We start from the raw sequence: 21,494 nt of genomic DNA on the forward strand, positions 1-21,494 counted from the left end.
TATCTCACTGTGGTTTTAATTTGAATTTCCCTGAGGATGAATGCTGCTGAGCATCTTTTCATGTGTCCATTAGCCATCTGGATGTCTTCTTTGGAAAAGTGTCTGTTCATGTCTTCTGCCTATTTCTCCACTGGATTACTTGTTTTTAGGGGAATGTTGAGTTTGGTAAGTACTTTATAGATTTTGGATACTAACCCTTTGTCTGATATGTCATTTGCAAATATCTTCTCCCATCTGTCGGTTGCCTTCTAGTTTAATTGATTGTTCCCTTTGCTGTGCAGAAGGTTTTCATCTTGATGAGGTCCCAATAGTTCATTTTTGCTTTTGTTTCCCTTGCCTCCAGAGACATGTCAAGTAGGAAGTTGCTGCAGCTTAGGTCAAAGAGGTTGTTGCCTGTTTTCTCCTCTAGGATTTTGATGGTTTCCTGTCTCACATTTAGGTCTTTCATCCATTATGAATTTATTTTTGTGTATAGGGTAATAAAGCTGTTCAATTTCATTCTTCTGCCTGTTGCTGTATAGTTCTATCAGCACCATTTACTAGAGTCTCTATAAACTCTTTTTTCAATCGGATACTCTTTCTTGCTTTGTTGAAGATTAGTTTGCAGTATATTTGTGGGTCTTATACAGGGTTCTGTATTCTATTCCATCAATCTATGTGCCTGTATTCATGCCAATACCATACTGTCTTGATGACTAAAGCTCGGTAATATAGGTTAAAGTCCAGGATTTTGATGCTCCCAGTTTTGGTTTTCTTTTCCAACATTATTTTGGCTATTTTGGTCTTTTCTGGTCCCATAAAAATTTTAAGACTGTTCATTCTAGCTCTGTGAAGAATGCTGGTGTTATTTTGATAGGGGTTGCATTGAATGCATTGAATTGCTCTGGGTAGTATCAATATTTTAACAATATTTTTTCTTCAGATCCATGAGTGTGGAATGCTTTTCCATTGCTTTGTGTGTTCTTCAATTCCTTCATAAGATTTCTATAGTTTTCAGCATACAGATCTTTTGCCTGTTTGGTTAGGTTTATTCCTAGGTATCTTATGGTTTGGGGTACAATTGTAAATGAGATCAATTCTTTGATATCTTTTTCTGCTGATTCATTATTGGTGTATAAAATGCAACTGATTTCTGTACATTGATTTTACATGCTGCAACTCTGCTGAATTCATGTATCAGCTCTAGCAGTTTTTGGGTGGAGTCTTTTGGGTTTTCCACATGAGGTAACATGTCACCTGTGAAGAGTGAAAAGTTGACTTCTTCGTTGCTGATTTGATGCCTTTCATTTCTTTTTGTTGCCTGATTGTTGAGGCTAGGATTTCCAACACTATGTTGAACAACAGTGGTGAGAGTAGATTTCCCTGTCATGTTCCTGATCTTAGGGGAAGAGCTCTCAGTTTTTCCCCATTGAGGATGATATTAGCTGTGGGCCTGTCATGTATGGCTTTTATGATGTTAAGATATGTTCTTTCTATCTTGACTTTCTTGAAGGTTTTTATCAAGAAAGGATGCTATGTTTTACTGAAAGCTTTTTCTACATCTATTGAAAGGATCATATGGTTCTTATCCTTTCTTCTATTAACATGATGTATCACATTGATTGATTTGCAAATGTTGAACCAGCCCTGCAGCCCAGGAATAAATTTCCCTTGATCATGGTGAATAATTATTTTAATGTACTGTCAAATTCAATTTGCTGGTATCTTGTTGAGAATTTTTGCACCCATCTTCCTCAAGGACCTTGGCCTATAATTCTCCTTGTTAGTGGGGTCTTTGGTTTTGGGATCAAAGTAATGCTGGATTTATAGAATGAGTTTGGAAGCTTTTCCTCCATTTCGATTTTTTGGAGTAGTTTGAGAAGAATAGATACTAACTTTCCTTTAAATGTCTGGTAAAATTCCCCTGGAAACCATCTGACTCAGGACTCTTATTTGTTGGGAGATTTTTGATAATCAATTCAATTTCTTTATGGTTATGGCTCTGTTCAAATTTTCTACTTCTTCCCATTTGAGTTTTGGAAGTGTATGAGTGTATAAGAATTTTCCATTTCTTCCATATTGTCCAGTTTGTTCGCATATGATTTTTCTTAGTATTCTTGTAATTCTTTGTATTTCTGTATTATTGGTTGTGATCTTTCCTCTTTCATATGTAATTTTATTTTGGGGGATCCTCTGTCTTTTCTTTTTGAGAAGTCTGATTAGGAGTTTATCAATTTTGTGTATTCATTCAAAAAGCCAGCTCTTAGTTTTATTGATATGTTCTACAAGGTTTTTTGTTTTTGTTTTTTTGATTCTATAACATTTATTTCTGCTACAATCTTTATTATTCATCTTCTTCTGCTGGCTTTGGGCTTTATTTGCTGCTGCTTTTCTAGCTCCTTTAGATGTAAGGTTAGGTTGTGTATTTGGGACCTTTCTTGCTTCCTGAGATAGGCCTGAATTGCAATGTATTTTCCTCTTAGGACTGCCTTTGCTACATCCTAAAGGGTTTGGGCTGTTGTGTTTTCATTTTCATTGGCTTCCATGTATTTTTAAATTTCTTCTTTAATTTCTTGGTCAACCCATTCATTCTTCAGTAGGATGTTCTTTAACCTCCATGTATTTAGGGGCTTTCCAAACTTTTTCTTTGGTTGATTTCAAGTTTCATAGTGTTGTGATCTGAAAATATACATGGTATGATCTCAATCTTTTTGTACCTGTTGAGGGCTGATTTGTGGCCCCATCTGTGATTTATTTTGGAGAATGTTCCATATGTAGTCAAAAAGAATGTGTATTCTACTGCATTAGGATTAAATATTCTGAATATATCTGTTAAGTCCATCTGGTCCAATGTGTCATTGAGAACTGTTGTTTCCTTATTGATTTTTTGCCTAGATGATCTTTCCATTGCTGTTAAGTGGAGTATTAAAGTCTTCTACAATTATGGTGCTATTATCAATAATTTTGCTTATATTTGTGATTAATTAATTTATATATTTGGGGGCTTCCACATTGGGTCACAAATATATAATTGTTAGTTTTTCTTGATGGATAGACTCCTTAATTATGATATGCCCTTCTTTATCTCTTGTTATAGTCTTTGTTTCAAAATATAGTTTGTCTAAGTATGACTATTCTGGCTTTCTTTTGACATCCAGTAACATGGTAGATGGTTCTCCACCCCCCTCACTTTCAATCTGCAGATGTCCTCATGTCTAAAGTGAGTCTCTTGTAGGCAGCAGCATATGCATGGATCTTATTTTTGCTTATCGATTCTGCTGCCCTATGTCTTTTTATTGGGGCATTTAGTCCACTTACATTCAGAGTGATTATTGAAAGATATGAACTCAGTACCATTGTGTTATCTGTAATTTCATGTTTCTGGTGATATTCTCTGGTCCTTTGTAGTCTTTGCTGATTTCCACTCAGAGAATCCCACTTAGGATCTCTTGCAGGGCTGGTTTAGTGGTCACAAACTTCATTTTTTCTTTGTCTGGGAAAGTCTTTACCTCTACTCTATTCGGAATGACAGCCTCTCTGGATAAAGGATTCTTGGCTGCATATTTTTCCTATCAGCACATTGAATATTTCCTGCCACTCCTTTCTGGCCTCCCAAGTTTCAGAGGACAGGAATGCTACTAACCTTATGTGTCTACCTTTGTAGGTTAAGGTCTATTTTTCCCTAGCTGTTTTCAGAATTCTTTCTTTACTTTTGTATATTGCCACTTTCACTATGATATGATATGTCATGTGTTGACCTGTTTTTGTTGATTTAAAGGAAGTTCTCTGTGCCTCTAGGACTTGGATGCCTGTTTCCTTCCCCAGATTAGGGAAGTTCTCAACTATCATTTGTTCCAATAAACCTTTTGCCCCTTTCTCTCACTCTTCTTCTGGAAGTCTTATGATACAGATAACTGTTTTGTTTCATGGAATCACTTAGTTCTCTAAGTCTCCCCTCATGATCTAGTAATTCCCTTTCCCTCTTTTTTTCAGCTTCATTATTTTCCATAATTTTATCTTCTCTTTCACCTATTCTCTCCTCTACTTCTTCAATCCTGCTGTCACTGTACCTAGTTTACTTTGCATCTCAATTATAGCATTTTGAAATTCATCCTAACTAGTTCTTAGTCTTTGATCTCTGCAGTAAGAGTTTCTCTGGTGTCTTCTATGCTCTTTTCAAGACCAGCTAGTAGTCTGATGACTGTTATCATATATTGTTGTGCAGATATATTAATTTTATCTGTTTTGAACAATAAATCAGTGGAAATCAGCAAAGACTACAAAGGACCAGAGTACATCACCAGGAACATGAAATTACAGATAACACAATGGTACAGAGCAACAATCTCTGGCTATGATTTCTTTTTGAACTTTCTTTTGGGGAGAATTTCTCCATTTTGTAATTTTGGCTACATTTCTCTCTTTTGTGTGTTTTAAAAGTGTGTTATGTGTCCTGCACCTTAGAGTACCTTTATATTAAAAATGGGTCATATACTGCCAGGGCCTGGCACTCATAGAAGTGGTTTTGGTGTATGTGGTATGCACTTTGTTGTTGTGTTTTGGCTACTCTATCCCACTGCAGAGATCTGCAGAGCTCAGTCCTCTGCAGAGCTCCTTCTTGCTTGTAGTGGTGGAATGTTTGGACCTTCACAGATGTGCTTTAATTTGTTTGTTGAAGTAACCCTGGGGAAAAAAGGAGAGGGGAGTGGGTCTGATCCCATAAAAAGAGAAAAATAAAAGGGGAGAAAAGAAATCCAAATAGAGAATCAAAAAGATATAAGGCTAAATCAAGATAAAGAGGGAGGAAAATAAAGAAGAAGAAGAAGAAAGAAGGTGGAGAAAGAATAGAATAAAAATGCTTGATCAAAAAAATTATATATATAAAATTTATTTTCTATTTTCATGGTTAAAGCACTTAACATAAGATTTACCCTCTTAGCAAAAGTTTAAGTATACAATAGCTATTGTCAATAATAGACCTTAGGTTATACAGTAAATTTCTAGAACTGAATTATTTTGCATAACTGAAACTTTGCATCCTTTGATGGACACCTCTTGATTTTTCTCTCTCATTCTCACCACTTCTTCTTTTAAAATGTTTATTTATTTTTTAAAGAGAGAGAGTGTGGAGGAAGGTGCAGAGAGAGAGAGAGAGAGGTGGGGGGTGACAGAGGCTCCAAAGTGGTTTCCATTTTGATAGCAGAGAGCCCAATGAGAGGCTCAAACTCACAAATAGTGATGAGCTGAAGTTGGATGCTTAACCAACCCAAGCTCCCCTCTTTCTCACCACTTCTATTTAACATAGTACTAGAAGTCCTAGCCAGAGCAATAGAAAATAAAAAGAAATGGAAAATGTCCAAATCTGAAAGGAAGAAGTAAAATGGTCTCTGCTTGGAGATGATATGAGCTAATATGTCGAAAACCCTAAAGACTTCACAAAACTCTTCACAAAACTATTAGTATTGATAAATGAAGTCAGCAAAGTTACAGGATAGAATATCAACATGCAAAAATCAGTTGCATTTGTATACACTAATAATGATTTACCTGAAAAGGAAATTAAGAAACTATATCAAATAATGATTTACCTGAAAAGGAAATTAAGAAACTATATCATTTACAATTGTATCAAAAAGATAAAAATACTTAGGAATAAACTTAATCAAGAAGGTAAAAATACTTATATAGTGAAAACTTTAAAACACTGATGAAAGAAATTAAAGAAGACACATATAAAAGGAAGGATATTTATTTTCATGAATTGGAAGAATTAATATTGTTAAAATGTCTGTATTACCCAAAGCAATCTGATCTACAGGCTCAATTTAATCCCCATCAAAATCCCAATGACACTTTTTTCCCCCAGAAAATAATGCTAAACTTGATATGGAACTACAGAAGACCTTGAATAGCCAAAGAAATTTTGGGCAATAACAAAGCTGGAGGAATACACTTTCTAATTTCCAAATATAATACAAAACTATAGTGTGATACTGGTATAAAAATGGATATACAGACCAATGGAACAGAAGAGGGTCCAGAAATAATCTCACGCATATATGGTTAACTGATCTTTGACAAGAGTACCAAGAACACACAGTGGGGAAAGAATAGTTTCCTCAATCAGTGATGTTGGGAAAAGTGGATATCCACATATTAAATAATGAAGTAGTTTTCACCAACAAATTAGGAGAAAATTTTGCCAATTATGTATCTGATAAAGGGTTAATGTCCAAAATATTAAAGGAACTCATACAGCTCAACAACAATAACAACCCAAAATAAGCAGATTAAAAAATAAACAAAGGCCCTGGACAGATATTTCTCAAAAGAAGACATACAAATGGCCAACATGTATGAAAATGTTCTCAATGTCACTAATAATCAGGAAAATGCAAATAAAAACCACAATGAGATAGCACTTTACATCTGTTTTAATGGCATATATATATATATATATATATATATATGTGTACATATATATATATGAAGGGACCCTTCATACACTGTTGGTGGGAATGTAAATTCTACAGCTACTATAGAAAACACAATGGAGTTTTCTCAAGAAGCAAAAAATGAAACCACCAAATGATCCATCAATCCTAATTCTAGTATTATCCAGAAAATTGAAATCAGTATCTCAAAGAGAACCCTGCACCCCCATGTTTACTGCAGCATTATTCACAGTAGCCAATTCATGGAAGCAATATAATGATAAATGAATGGATAAAGAATATGTGGAATATATACACAACTGAGTATTATTCTGCCATTAGAAGACAATCCTGCTGTTTGTGACATGAATAAAATCAGAGGACATTATGCTAAGTGAAGTAAGTTAGACATAGAAGTACAAATACCGCATGATCTTAATTACATGTAAAATCTAAAATAGCCAAGCTCATAATAGCAATAGTGGAATGGTGATTGCCAGGGGCTAAGGAGGGAGAAATAGGGAGATATTAATTAGTCAAAGGGTACAACTTTTGGTTATATAAAATGAATAAGTCCTAGAGTTCTATGCAGCATAGTGTCTATGGTCAACAATATTGTATTGTATGCTTCAAAATGTGTTTCAAGGGTAGATCTTACATTAAGTGTTCTTATTACCAAAAAGAAAAAAAAAGAGATTGAGAGAGAGAGAGATAAAGAAGAGAGATGAAACTTTTGATGGTTAATGGCATATATTGTGGTGATGGTTTCATGGATGTATACTTATCTCCAAATTCATAAGTTGGGTACATAAATTATGTACAGCTTTTGGGATGTCTAAAAATTTAAAATAGAAAAAACAAATACCATTACAGATAAATAATAAAATCAGTAAAAAAAACAAACAAAAAGAATATAGTAGAACATGGAATATTAAGAAGTAATTCTAATGAGTCAAATAGCTGCTGTAGGAAATTGATGTACCTTACTATAATTCCATAACATTTTTAAATTATGTATGTAATTGGTTGAACAATAAAAATATTAGAGGAAAGCCCCAAATATCAGTAATTTTAAAAATCTTTTGTATGAATTCACAATGTAATAAAACACGATAAGATTTCCAAAGTTTATAAAGACACAATTTACTCCATGTCTTCTTTGTCCATTCATCAGTCAATGGGTATTTGGCTATTCCATAATTTTGGCTATTGTTGATAATGCTGCTATAAACAATGGGTGCATGTTTTCCTATTTTGATTACAGTGTACACATACATTTAAGTTCTTTTCTACCTTTTATTACATTGTAGAGTCTAGACTTAACCATCTTCACAATTGTCATTCCTAATTATAATATAATAGTAAGTTGGATTATTTAACTACATTCTGCTTAGCTATTTCTCTAGAGCTATGTGTTTAAGATCTTTGCTAGATTTTGTTGTAGTATACAGTATTTTCTCTTAAAAACATGAATATATCTATTTCCTTATAACCCCACCAACACTGAGTTTTGTTAATCTAAAAATGATAGATATTGGGGCGCCTGGGTGGTGCAGTCGGTTAGGCGTCCGACTTCAGCCAGGTCACGATCTCGCGGTCCGTGAGTTCGAGCCCCGCGTCAGGCTCTGGGCTGATGGCTCGGAGCCTGGAGCCTGTTTCTGATTCTGTGTCTCCCTCTCTCTCTGCCCCTCCCCCGTTCATGCTCTGTCTCTCTCTGTCCCAAAAATAAATAAAAAATGTTGAAAAAAAAAAAAAAATTTTTAAAAATGATAGATATTAAGTCATTGCATATTTAAGTCATATTTCCTTAGCAAAAGTAGAGACTTAATAGTTCTATTTCTGTTAGCATTTTCTGTTATATGAATTAACTACCTAGGACAACACTTCTCTTATTAGTACCATCTATTAATTAGTACACTTTAATTTTTCCTTAAGATTTTGTTCTATTTATTGAATGCAGAGATTGCTAAGGAATAAATAACTTTTTTTCCCAATAGGAACCAAAAACAGAAATAAGGGAAAAAAAAGAAATTCAAATCTAATGGACTTTGGAAGGTAATTTACTAATGGATGATCAAGTTTCTGGTAAGAACTAAAACCAAAAAGAAAAAAAAACTAAAACCAAAAAGGAAAAAAAAAAAAAAGAATATGTTTAGGACATGGGAAGGTATAAAATAAAGGAATTAATATAGGCTTCAGGATTAGAACAAAGTTGTCAGTCATGGACTTCAGTGGGCACCTCACAAAAGAGATATGCAAATAATTTTTTTAATGGGAGAAAATTATGTTTTTTAAAAGATAATTAAAAGAGTTGAAAGCTTCCTATCATTTAAAAAGTTGACCCATTTGGTGGCTTTCACTGTGCTTTCTCTTTCTGCTTTTGAAGATATAAGCTTTAGCACACTTTTGCATTCTATCCAGTGCAAAGATAAGGTTGAAATTAGGGAAAGTGGTAGGTAGAACATTATGCTCTTTTCCATCACCCCTTTCCTTTTTCTCCAAACTGGACTCTCTTCATTTATAGTATATAGAATATATATTTTTATTTATTTAAAAAAAACTTAAGTTTATTTATTTTGAGAGGGAGTGAGCAGTGGAGGGGCAGAGAGAGAGGGAAAGAGAGAGAATTCCAAGCAGACTCTGCACCATCAGCACAGAGCCTGATGTGGGGCTGGAACTCATGAACCGTGAGATCATGACCTGAGTGGAAACCAAGAGTCAGATGCTTAACTGACTGAGTTATAAATTTTTTAATGTTTATTTTTGAGAGAGAGAGAGAGAAAGAATGAGCGGGAGAGGGAAGAGAGATGGAGACACAGAATCTGAAGCAGGCTCCAAGCTCTGAGCTGTCAGCATGGAGCCTGACGTGGGGCTTACACTCATGAAAGGTGAGATCATAACCTGAGACGAAGTTGGAAGCTTAACCGACTGAGCCACCCAGGCACCCCTAGAATGTATATTTTTTAAAATGGCTATTAAGTTTTCTGTTGTTCTCTTAGTTATCAATGCAATTAAATTTTCCTGGATACTATCAGTAATCTACAAAATGCTGACTAATGGGAAATAGTGTGGAATGAGAAGTAATACTAAGATTTGCAGAGCTTGATATGCTAATGATCAGATTTTGCTAAAGGTCTTCATACATTTTGGTGCTCAGAAACCATTCAAACTGAGAAATAGGAATGGAACTTACTGAGGATGCTCTCAATATTTCCTAAAATACAAACACAAATAAATAAATTAGGGTGGTTTGACTGATAGAAGATTAAGGATCTTCTTAACATTCTTATCTCTGTCAAGAATAACACTCCAAACCTTCCAATACTTGGTACTATGAACCAATGGCAAGAAGTCTTTATCTTTACAGTTAGATTGTATTTATTCTTTTTCATTTTATGAGTACGATTAAAATTTTATGCTAAATAAGTTTCTGAGAAAGGAAGAGAGAAGTTAAAACAAATAAGCACTCTTATATGTGAAAAGCTGAAATTATGTAAGGTAGAGTCTGCAAAAGTTTCTCATAATTCTAAATGGTAAAGGGCATTAGTTAATGAATGCAAAACTTACCTGTTGTTGCTGAATATTTTCCTAAAATAAAACATAAGAGAGTAAGTGTGGTGTGGTTTGCTAGCATGCTTGATAAGAACTTCATTTAGGCTTAAATTATCTTGGGGCACTAATATCAGGTCACTTATATTGATTAAATTCCCATGTGCCAAGCACTTGTATAAGAGATTTATGTGATTGAAATTATTTAATCTTCAGCATCCCTATGATGAAGATTCTGCACATAGAGGTTACCCAAGGTCACACAGCTAATAATTAGTGGAGCCAGAAGCTGCCCCCAAGAATCCAGGATCTAGTCTTGCTTTGAAAATTACTTTTTGGTCAATTTGGCATCATTATGTCAGTATTGGTCTGAGTCTCTTAGACTTTTTTTTTTTTTGTAATGTTATACTCCCATTTCCTTTATTGTTATTTTTAAGGGTAAACCTGGAACTGGTATCTAGGTTTGTTATACTCTAGAGTCTTCATGTAATTCAATCTATTTCCAATTTTTTTCAAGAGGAGATTTCTACAAAAGGAATCAGCCATCTCAATAAATTATTACATCAGTGTACTAAATACTCTAATACAATTGTGGACAGGGTGCTTTAGGAACACAGAGGAAGAAGTGGTACTCTTACACCTTCTTCTCAATCTCTCTTAATGTGTTGATACATTTTGGAAATTTTTGAGCTCTTCTCTTATGGAAGACAGCTTGGTTATAATGAAAGGATATTTCGTTAACAAGGGATAGGGAGGGGATACAGCATGGTACAATGGGAATGGTATTGGTAGATGCATTAAAGTCAAAATGAAAGGTAAAAGTAATGGAAGAAATTGTACAAGAATATCTTCATGAGGTTTAGGTTGGGTAAAAAACCATAATGTGAAAAACTGACATATATGATTATATCAAGTTATGAATGAACAGGTTAACCAGGAAATTAAAGAAGAAATTAAAAAATACATGGAAGCCAATGAAAATGAAAACACAACAGTCCAAACCCTTTGGGATGCAACAACAGGAGTCCTAAGAGGAAAATACATTGCAAGAAAGGTCCCAAATACACAACCCAACCTTACTCCTAAGAAGCTGGAAAAGGAGCAGCAAATCAAGCCCAAAGCCAGCAAAGGAAGGGAAGTAATAAAGATTAGAGCAGAAATAAATGATACAGAATCTAAAAAAACTAAGAGCTGGTTTTTTGAAAGAAGAAACAAAAATGATGAACACCTAGCCAGACTTCTCAAAAAGAAAAGAGAGAGGACCCAAAAAGATAAAATCAGGTATGAAAGAGGAGAGATCACAATCAATAACACAGAAATACAAATAATTATAAGAGAACACTATGAAAAATTATATGCCAACAATCGGACAATCTGGAGGAAATGGAAAAATTGCTAGACACTCTCACACTACTAAAACTCAAACAGGAAGAAATAGAAAATTTGAACAGTTCCATAAACCATAAAGAAATCAAATCGGTTATCAAAAATTTCCCAACAAATAAGAGTCCTGGACCAGATGGCTTCCCAGGGGAATTCTAACAGGCATTTAAAGAAGAGTTAATACCTATTCATCCCAAACAGTTCCAAAAAATAGAAATGGAAGGAAAGCATCCGTACTCATTCTATGAAGCCAGCATTATCTTGATTCCAAAACCAGACAAAGACCAACTAATAAGGAGAACTACAGACCAATATCCGTGATGAACATGGATGCAAAAATTCTCAAAAATATTCTAGCAAATGTTCATTAAAAGAATTATTATCCGGGGAGCCTGGGTGGCTCAGTCGGTTAAGCCTCTGACTTCAGCTCAGGTCACGATCTCACGGTCCGTGAGTTCGAGCCCCGCATCGGGCTCTGGGCTGATGGCTCAGAGCCTGGAGCCTGCTTCCGATTCTGTGTCTCACTCTCTCTCTGCCCCTCCCCCATTCATGCTCTGTCTCTCTCTGTCTCAAAAATAAATAAATGTTAAAAAAAATTAAAAAAAAAAAGAATTATTCTCCATGATCAAGTGGGATTTATTCCTGGGCTGCAAGCCTGGTTCAATATTTGCAAATCAATCAACATGGTACACCACATAAATAGAGGAAAGGATAAGAACCATATGATCCTTTCAATAGATGCAGAAAGAGCTTTTGAAAAAATACAGCATCATTCTTGATAGAAACCCTCAGGAAAGTAGGGATAGAAGGAACATACCTCAACATCATAAAAGCCATATATGACAGGCCCACAGCTAATATCATCCTCAATGGGGAAAAACTGAGAGCTCTTCCCCTAAGATCAGGAATATGACAGGGAATTCTACTCTCACCACTGTTGTTCAACATAGTGTTGGAAATCCTAGCCTCAGCAATCAGGCAACAAAAAGAAATGAAAGCCATCAAATCAGCAACGAAGAAGTCAAACTTTTCACTCTTCACAGGTGACATGTTACTCCATGTGGAAAACCCAAAAGACTCCACCCAAAAACTGCTAGAGCTGATACATGAATTCAGCAGAGTTGCAGCATATAAAATCAATGTACAGAAATCAGCTGAATTTTATACACCAATAATGAATCAGCAGAAAAAGATATCAAAGAATTGATCTCATTTACAATTGTACCCCAAACCATAAGATACCTAGGAATAAACCTAACCAAACAGGCAAAAGATCTGTATGCTGAAAACTATAGAAATCTTACGAAGGAAATGAAGAACACACAAAGCAATGGAAAAGCATTCCACACTCATGGGTCTGAAGAAAAAGTATCGTTAAAATGTTGATACTACCCGAAGCAATTCAATGCATTCAATGTAACCCCTATCAAACTAACACCAGCATTTTTCACTGAGCCAGAACAAACAATTCTAAAATGTATTGGAACCAGAAAAGACTGAATAGTCAAAGTAATGTTGAAAAAGAAACACAAAGCTGGAGGCATCAAAATTCCAGACTTTAAGCTGTGTTACAAAGCTTTAGTCATAAAGCCAGTATGGTAATGACACAAAAACAGACACATAGATCAATGGAACAGAATAGAGAACCCAGAAAAGGATCCACAAATATATAGCCAACTAATCTTCAACAAAGCAGGAAAGAATATCCAATGGAATAAAGACAGTCTCTTCACCATATGGTGCTGGGAAATCTGGACATGGACATGCAGAAGAATGAAACTGGATCAGTTTCTTACATCATACACAAAAATAAATTCAAAATGGATGAAAGACCAAAATGTGAGACAGAAAACCATCAAAATCCTAGAGGAGAAAACAGGCAGCAATGTCTTTGACCTCAGCCACAGCAACTTCTTACTTGACATGTCTCCAGGGGCAAGGCAAATAAAAGCAAAACTATTGGGATCTCATCAAGATGAAAAGCTTCTGCACTGCAAAGGAAACAATCAACAAAACTAAAAGGCAACTAACAGAATGGGAGAAGATATTTGCAAATGACATATCAGATAAAGAGTATCCAAAATCTATAAAGAACTTATCAAACTCCACACCCGAGAAACAAACAATCCAGTGAAGAAATGGGCAGAAGACATGAATAGACACCTTTCCAAAGAAGACATCCAGATGGCTAATGGACACATGAAAAGATGCTGAACATCACTCATCATCAGTGAAATACAAATCAAAACCACAATGAGATACCACCTCACACCTGTCAGATGGCTAAAATTAACAACTCAGGAAACAACAGATGTTGGTGAGGATGCAGAGAAAAGAGAACACTTTTGCACTGCTGATGGGAATGTAAACTGGTGCAGCCACTCTGGAAAACAATATAGAGGTTCCTCAAAAACTTAAAAATAGGGCTACACTACAACCCTGTAAATGTACTACTAGGTATTCATCCAAAGGATGCAAAAATGCTGAGTTGAAGGGGCACATGCACCCCAATGTTTATAGCAGCACTATCCACAATAGCCAAATTATGTAAAGACCCCAAATGTCCACTGATTAATGAATGGATAAAGAAGATGTGGGATACACACACACACACACACACACACACACACACACACACACACAATGGAATACCAGTCAGCAATAAAAAAGAATGAAATCTTGCCATTTGTAACAACGTGGATGAAACTAGAGGGTATTATGCTAAGCGAAATAAGAAAGCCAGAGAAAGACAGATATCATATGATTCCTCTGATATGTGGAATTGGAGAATCATAGCAGATGAACATAGGGGAAGGGAAGGAAAAATAAGATAAAAACAGAGAGGGAGGTAAACCATAAGAAACTCTTAAATACAGAGAACAAACTGAAGGTTGCTGGAGTGGAGGTGTGTTGGGGGACGGGTTAAATGGGTGATGGGCGTTAATGAGGGCACTTTTTGGGTTGAGCACTGGGTGTCATGTATAAAAGGTGAATCATTGGTTTCTACTCCTGAAGCCAAGACTATACTGGATGTTAACTAACTTGAATTAAAAATAATTAAAAATAAAAGAATGATGTTCGTCCACCCAACATCCAGGTGCCTCTAGCCGTGTTCCTTCGCTGATTGCATTTTATCCCCCCATTATACCTCTATAGCTCTTGCTTGTATTAACCATCGTCCTGAATTTTGCTTCAATCCTTCCTGATTTACTCTTCATTTTTTTTATGAGTGGGATTTTCATTTGCTAAACATTTAGAAATAGTCAAATGAAATTCTGGTTATGTGTAACCAAAACAGGGTAAAGTAAAATAGGGTAAATAAAAATTTGAATCTATCCAGAAGTGAAAATAGAAAATTCAAACAATTCCCCAAAGAGTTTTGAGAAAACCATGTTTGAGAATGAAAAACAAAACAAAACAAAATAACAACAAAAAACAACAAAACTTACTATCAGATGCTGAAGATATGCCTAAAAGTAAGGCAAAGAAATCAATAAGGTTTTGTTTTCTGGATCAGTTACCCACATCTTATCTAGTCTTTGCCTGGGAAACATGTCCACCTTCAGGGAGTGCCTCATCTTCAGAATTACTTGGTGGTAACAGCATGCTGAGGGCAGCGTCTCTGACTATAACGTAAGAATTGCTCTAATTCTTGACTTCCTATGAGCACTGAGTTTGGTAGACCCAGAAGTGAGATCAGTGGGGGCAGTTTTTTCTAGTTTTTCACCTTGGTTTTTTTTTTAGCTCAGAGTTAAAAAACTTTACAACGAACTGAAAACATTTAGTGTATCTCTGCTTCTCACTGTTTTTTCTATCATCATCAATTTCTTTGTCTTCTGTCTCTCTAAATACAGGAATGTATGTAGTGCTTATTTTTATTGTTTAGGAACTATTTTCAGCTTTATCAGGGAATGTACCCTTTCATGTCAGAAATGTTTTTACTTTCTAAATGTATCAATTACATGTCAGCAGAAAGAGGAGACTTGCAATCTAAATCTTTTGTGTGACAATGTTGGTTTTTCATACAATGTTCAGAGTATTCTACTATGTACATCAATAGAGAAAGGGAAGTTATTGGGAGTTACTACAGATATTTTAAAAATAAAACACTTTAAAAAATCTCTTCCATCTAAAACATGGTGAAAATAGTATGTGTTGACAATATTCTTTTCATAGGACCATCAAATCCTTCACTACAGAGTCTGTGGTGTTATAGTCTCTACCAGGAAAGAGAATCATCCTTCTCTTTTTTTCTTTCAGGTTTTGAAGACTGTTTATTGACTGTTAAAATCTGTCTCACTTAAAAATCTTCTCCCCTTGTTTTTTATGTCTCTCTTTTTCTTCTCTTATTTTTAAGTCCTATCTTCTTTTTTTCTTCCTCATTATTTTATTTTTCAGTCAATTAATAACCCATTTCAATCAACCTTTGGAGAGGTTTCTTTTCTTAATTTTTTTTTTTTAAATTTTTTCAGAGAAAGAGACACACACACAGTGTGAGCTGGGGTGGGGCAGAGAAAGAGAGGGGACACAGAATCCTAAGCAGACTCCAGGCTCTGAGCTGTCAGCACAGAACCCGATATGGGGCTTGAACCCACAAACTGTAAGATCAGGACCTGGACTGAAGTCGGATGCTTAACTGACTGAGCCACCCAGGCACTCCTGGAGAGATTTCTCTTGCATCTATTCTTTTGTTCAGTCATTGTGATTTTGTCTTTCAAATTCAAAATGAGTACAGATGACTTTATATAATATGAAACCAAAGGAAATAGAGAACCATGTGTCAGATTATTCAGAGCCAGACTAGAAAATGGTTAGGATGTACATTGGTTCTCATATGTTTCAAAAGAGTAAGAACTGAGCAACTTACTGCTGAATGTTGAACAAGTTTCTGAAAGAGAAAACAAATACACAGGAATTAGCCCAGAAAGATTAGTGCTGTATTTTGTGGGTTAGTAACTACTTTTTGTAATATTCCTCTGGTAGAAACATAAAAAAAGGGACATTTACAGAAGGTCAATTTCTTCTCCATGAGTGACCGTGACATCGTAAGAGATTGGTACCCCATGTAATTCTGAACCAACCCATTATGGGATTCCATGGTCCTTAGCCTGGAAAAACTACAGTCAGGAAGAATAAATGGTTAGAGTTCATTTCATGGGGAGAAAAGCCTTCACTTTTCTCCATCTGCCTAGTAGTCTCTTTCATATCCCTAAAATTTTTCCCCTTTATGATTTTTTTCTATTTACACACATTTGTTTCCCAAATGGCAAGTGTTGGTTTATACTGACTTTCTTAAGAATCCCTTTTACAGACCAATGTTATTCCACACTGTTTTTATAAGTAAGAAATAATTACATTTAAAAATATTAACAATACAGCAGAATTCTGAGGAATGAGGAGATAGGAGTTAATATTAAACATGTGGAAGGTTAGAAATGAAAGCCTCTTGGGGCACCTGGGTGGCTCAGTTGGTTGAGCATCTGACTTCGGCTCAGGTCATGATCTCACAGTTCGTGGGTTTGAGCCCCGCATCAGCTCTGTGCTGACAGCTTAGAGTCTGGAGTCTGCTTGGGAATCTGTGTCTCCCTCTCTCTCTGCCCCTCCCCCATTCATGCTCTGTGTGTGTTTCTCCCTCAAAATAATAAATAAACATTAAAAATTTCTTTTAATTAAAAAAACAAGAAATGAAAACCCTCAGACACTGTAGAAGATCAAAGTATACTTGGAAAGGAACTTTCTCTGGGTTCCTTTGTATTTGCTGAAATACAATACTTAGAGATATAGGTGTTTTTGTTCTAAGAGGAGATTAGACTTTTTCCTAAATCCTTTAAAAATGCAATAGATTAAAACTTCACCTGATTCTAAAATTTAATTTTATGAAAGTAATATATATTTTAAAACTTCATTTCATTTTATAAACATAAGAAATACTGCAATATCCTGACCCACCCCTTTTTTTCCAATTTTTCACTTTTGAAAGGAACCACTTTTAACATTCTATTATTATTTTCTTGAGTTTTTATGTCTGCTTTTCTAAATAACATATTTATAGAGCTTTGCATTGCTTTATAAAATTCTGTCTTAATTTTTGACTTCTTACCAGGCTTGAAATTTTTAAAATAATTTTAGTTTCAGGGGTGTCTTCGTGGCTCAATCGGTTCAGCTTCAGACTCTTGATACCTGCTCAGGTCATGATCTCATGGTTGGTGAGACTGAGCCCTGTGTTGGATTCTGTGCTGACAGTGCAGAGCCTACTTGGGATTCAATCTCTCTCTCTCTCTCTCTCTCTCTCTCTCTCTCTCTGCCTCTCCCCTGCTCTCTCTCTCTCTTTTTCTCAAAATAAATAAATTTAAAAAATAAAAATAAATTTTAATTCCAGTATAGTTAACATACAGTAGTATATTAGTTTCAGGTGTACCACCTAGTGAGTCAACAATTCTATACATTGCTCAGTGCTCATCACAATAAATGTACTTGTATTCCCCTTCTCCTATTTCACCATCCCTCTACCCACCTCCCTTCTGGTTATTATCAATTTGTCGTCTATAGTTTGGTGTTTGCCTCTTGGTTTGTCTCTTTTTTCTTCGTTCTTTTGTTTTATATCTAAATTCCACATATGAATGAAATCATATGGTATTTTGTCTTTCTCTGACTTTCTTCACTTAGCATTATAGCCTCTAGGTCCACCCATGTTGTTGTAAATGGCAATATTTCATTGCTTTTGATGGCTGAGTAGTATTTCATTGTATGTGTGTTTGCATATATGTATTCCATAATTAAGCTATTGTAAATAATGCTGCAATAAACATAAGGGTGCATTTATCTTTTTGAGTTAGTGTTTGTATTCTTTTCTTTTTTTTTTTTTTTTTTTTTTTTTTTAATTTATTTTTGGGACAGAGAGAGACAGAGCATGAACGGGGAAGGGTCAGAGAGAGAGGGAGACACAGAATCGGAAACAGGCTCCAGGCTCCGAGCCATCAGCCCAGAGCCTGACGCGGGGCTCGAACTCACGGACCGCGAGATCGTGACCTGGCTGAAGTCGGACGCTTAACCGACTGCGCCACCCAGGCGCCCCTTGTATTCTTTTCTTACCAACTTTTTAAATCTTACTGTCTCCTCTTTCCCCCACCATGCACATTCCCTCCTCCAATCCTCCCAATATGGTTTGTCATGATTTTTGATAAATTAATATATCCAGTGATACATTGTCATAATGTATCACCAGCATATCTCCACAGCTAAGGAATATACTGCATTGTGGTTATATTGTGCTTAATGTACAACTCTTTGTATTGCCAATACTTAATCTTTTTCTTTTTTTTTTTTTTTTTTTTTTTTTTTTTTTTTTTTTGCTTAATTGGTCCTTTGGGTTTTATGCCATTTTATTGCCTTAGCTGTCACTTTCTGTGCTCCTAGGAGTGGATGAAATGAATGTGCTTGAATTGTTTCCTCCTGAAGCCCACTTTAATACTCTACTCTTCTGTGGTTTTGCAGTTGGAGATGGTAAAAGCCTGAGGGTGCAAAAAAAGCCTTTCCCATCATCAGTAGACTAAAGCTCATTAGAGATAAAAGTTGAAAAAGGAACTGAGTAATGGATTGTGGGGACTTAACTAAAGTGCAGACAAAAATAAAAGACTAAGCATAGTCTGATTGAAAGAAGACTTTCTTTTCTTCTGAAGAATTATTTTCAGGGTAATTTTTAAAACCAGAAATAATGATCAGAGAGAGCAAAATGATTTTCAAACAACTAGGAGACCAGTATAATATGAGAAACAGAAAAGGAACTTACTTATGAGTGGTTCTTTAGTTTTAACTGAAATACAAATACAAGTAAGATAAATAAATGTTATTCTATGAAGAGGACAATACAGGTATCTTACTAGTCTTTTTTACAGCAAAATATAAAATTCACGTGAAAAAAATTTTTTTAAGTGTTTTGCTGTTTATTTATTCTTGAGAGAGACAGATAGTGTGAGCAGGGGAGGAGCAGAGAGAAAAGGAGACACAGAATCTGAAGCAGGCTCCAGGTTCTGAGCTGTCGGCACAGACCCCATTGTGGGGCTTGAACTCACAAACTGTTAGATCATGACCTGAGCCGAAGTTGGACGCTTAACCGACCTACCCACTCAGGTGCCCCACATGAAAAAATTTTTAAATAGAATTTTTCATACTAAATGTATATAGGCTTTAAAAATTAAAAGTTTCCTTGGCCCATTATTTCCTAGGCCCATTTCCCGTGGCCATGATTTCATATCCCCAATTCCCTCCCCTTGGAGGAGAACACTTCCAAATCTTTTAGATGTTGTTTTGTTTTTTTGATATCATTTTCATCTTTTTTAAAATTCTTAAATTGATATTTCTTGATTCTTCAAATTTACAGATTACTTATTGATTTACTATTATGTATTGATGTGTCTTTAATCTTACTCTACCTGCCACTCACGTGCTCCTCTCTCTTTTTCTTCTGGTGTCACCTAGTCATAATTTTTGGTTAAGTCAATAGTCAGTGTTAGTGCTCTTTTGTCTATGTAAATACCCTTCACTCTTGAGCCAAAAAAAGTATACTTGGTCACATTTCCTTATTTCTTTTACTAATTTTAAAAATTTTTGTGAAGTTTATCTCTGCCTCTCTCTCTCTCTCTCACTCTCTCTCTTTTTCTTTACTTGGTTTATCTGTGTGAATTTATGGCCCATTATATCCTTCTACTATAATAATTTTAGCAAGGCTTCAGGATGGAGGAGAGGAAAACATATATGTTTAGAGTGCTAAAGTAAACTTGAATAACACTTTAATACTTTTCCAGTTTTATGACTGAAGTTGGTAATGATCAGAGTTCAAAATTCATGTACACAAATCTATAGAATATCAGAGATAAGGAACATGTGGCTATGTTCTGAACTAAAACATAAACACAAATAAATAGAATATTTTAAGTTTCCCAAGGATGGAATATAGTTTTCTCTGATGATAATTTATGGTAAAAATTATGAAGTACATCGGGGCGCCTGGGTGGCTTGGTCGGTTGAGCGTCTGACTTCGGCTCAGGTCATGATCTCAGGGTCCGTGAGTTCGAGCCCCGCATCGGGCTCTGTGCTGACAGCTCAGAGCCTGGAGCCTGTTTCAGATTCTGTGTCTCCCTCTCTCTCTGCCCCTCCCCTGTTCATGCTCTGTCTCTCTCGGTCTCAAAAATAAATAAACGTTAAAAAATTAAAAAAAAATTATGAAGTACATTATAAACTTTACGTGGATTTCTAAATTATTTAGCTTTTATTTCTGCAATAGTAACAAGTGTAAAAGTTTTTAAAATGTGTTTTGTAGTAAACATCTCGTGTAATTCCATCTTTTAAAAAACTTCTGTATAGGGGCGCCTGGGTGGCTTAGCCAGTTGAGCGTCCGACTTCAGGTCAGGTCACGATCTCACGGTCTGTGAGTTCGGGCCCTGCATCGGGCTCTGTGCCAATAGCTCGGAGCCTGGAGCCTGTTTCGGGTTCTGTGTCTCCCTCTCTCTCTGAACCTCCCTGGTTCATGCTCTGTCTCTCTCTGTCCAAAAAAATAAATAAACGTTAAACAAAAATTTAAAAACTTCTGTATTTAAGTATAAATACAGAGAGAATAGTGCCCACATCAGAAATATCTATTCTTTCTATATCTGTGCCTATTCTATCAATGAAGTATCCCAGTGTGAGCATACCTATGTAACCGCCACCCATATTTAGAAATAGAACAATTAATGGTAGTTCATCTTTCAGGCATCTTCAAATCACTGACTCCACTCTCCTTCCTCCAAAGGTAATAATAGTTTGACTTCTAAAACCATAGGTTTTGAACGTTATATGACTGCAATCATGGAGTACCCATTTTCCCCCTTTGATCTAGTGTCTTTCATTTGACATTAGGTTCATGAGATTCTCCTGCTATTGCTTTTTAGTATAGTTTATTTTCATTGTGATATAATATTCCATTGTACGAATATACCACAATTTATTTATCCTTTCTACTGTTGGTAGACATTTGGGTCATATATATATATGTATATAATAAATATATATATTTATATAATAAATATATATATATAATAAAATATAATGTTTATTTATTTATTTGGAGAGAGAGAGAGCATACGTGAACAAGCGGGGGAAGGGCAGAGA

The 21,494-nt window shown here is 35.4% G+C and overlaps 1 protein-coding gene across 1 annotated transcript in view; it reads right to left on the reverse strand.

Annotated features, from left to right (window-relative positions):
- Positions 1-21,494, reverse strand: part of TSBP1 (testis expressed basic protein 1) — a 181,847-nt gene that overhangs the window by 43,681 nt on the left and 116,672 nt on the right. Inside the window, exons 33-35 of the mRNA XM_058736135.1 lie at positions 16,213-16,233; positions 9,981-10,001; positions 9,607-9,627 (exon numbers count right to left, since the gene is read on the reverse strand). Of these exons, the coding sequence (XP_058592118.1) occupies positions 9,607-9,627; positions 9,981-10,001; positions 16,213-16,233 (63 nt within the window). The remainder of the gene's footprint in view (positions 1-9,606; positions 9,628-9,980; positions 10,002-16,212; positions 16,234-21,494) is intronic.

Source organism: Neofelis nebulosa, chromosome 6 (assembly GCF_028018385.1).
Source record: "Neofelis nebulosa isolate mNeoNeb1 chromosome 6, mNeoNeb1.pri, whole genome shotgun sequence".
In the NCBI taxonomy this organism is placed as follows: domain Eukaryota; kingdom Metazoa; phylum Chordata; class Mammalia; order Carnivora; family Felidae; genus Neofelis; species Neofelis nebulosa.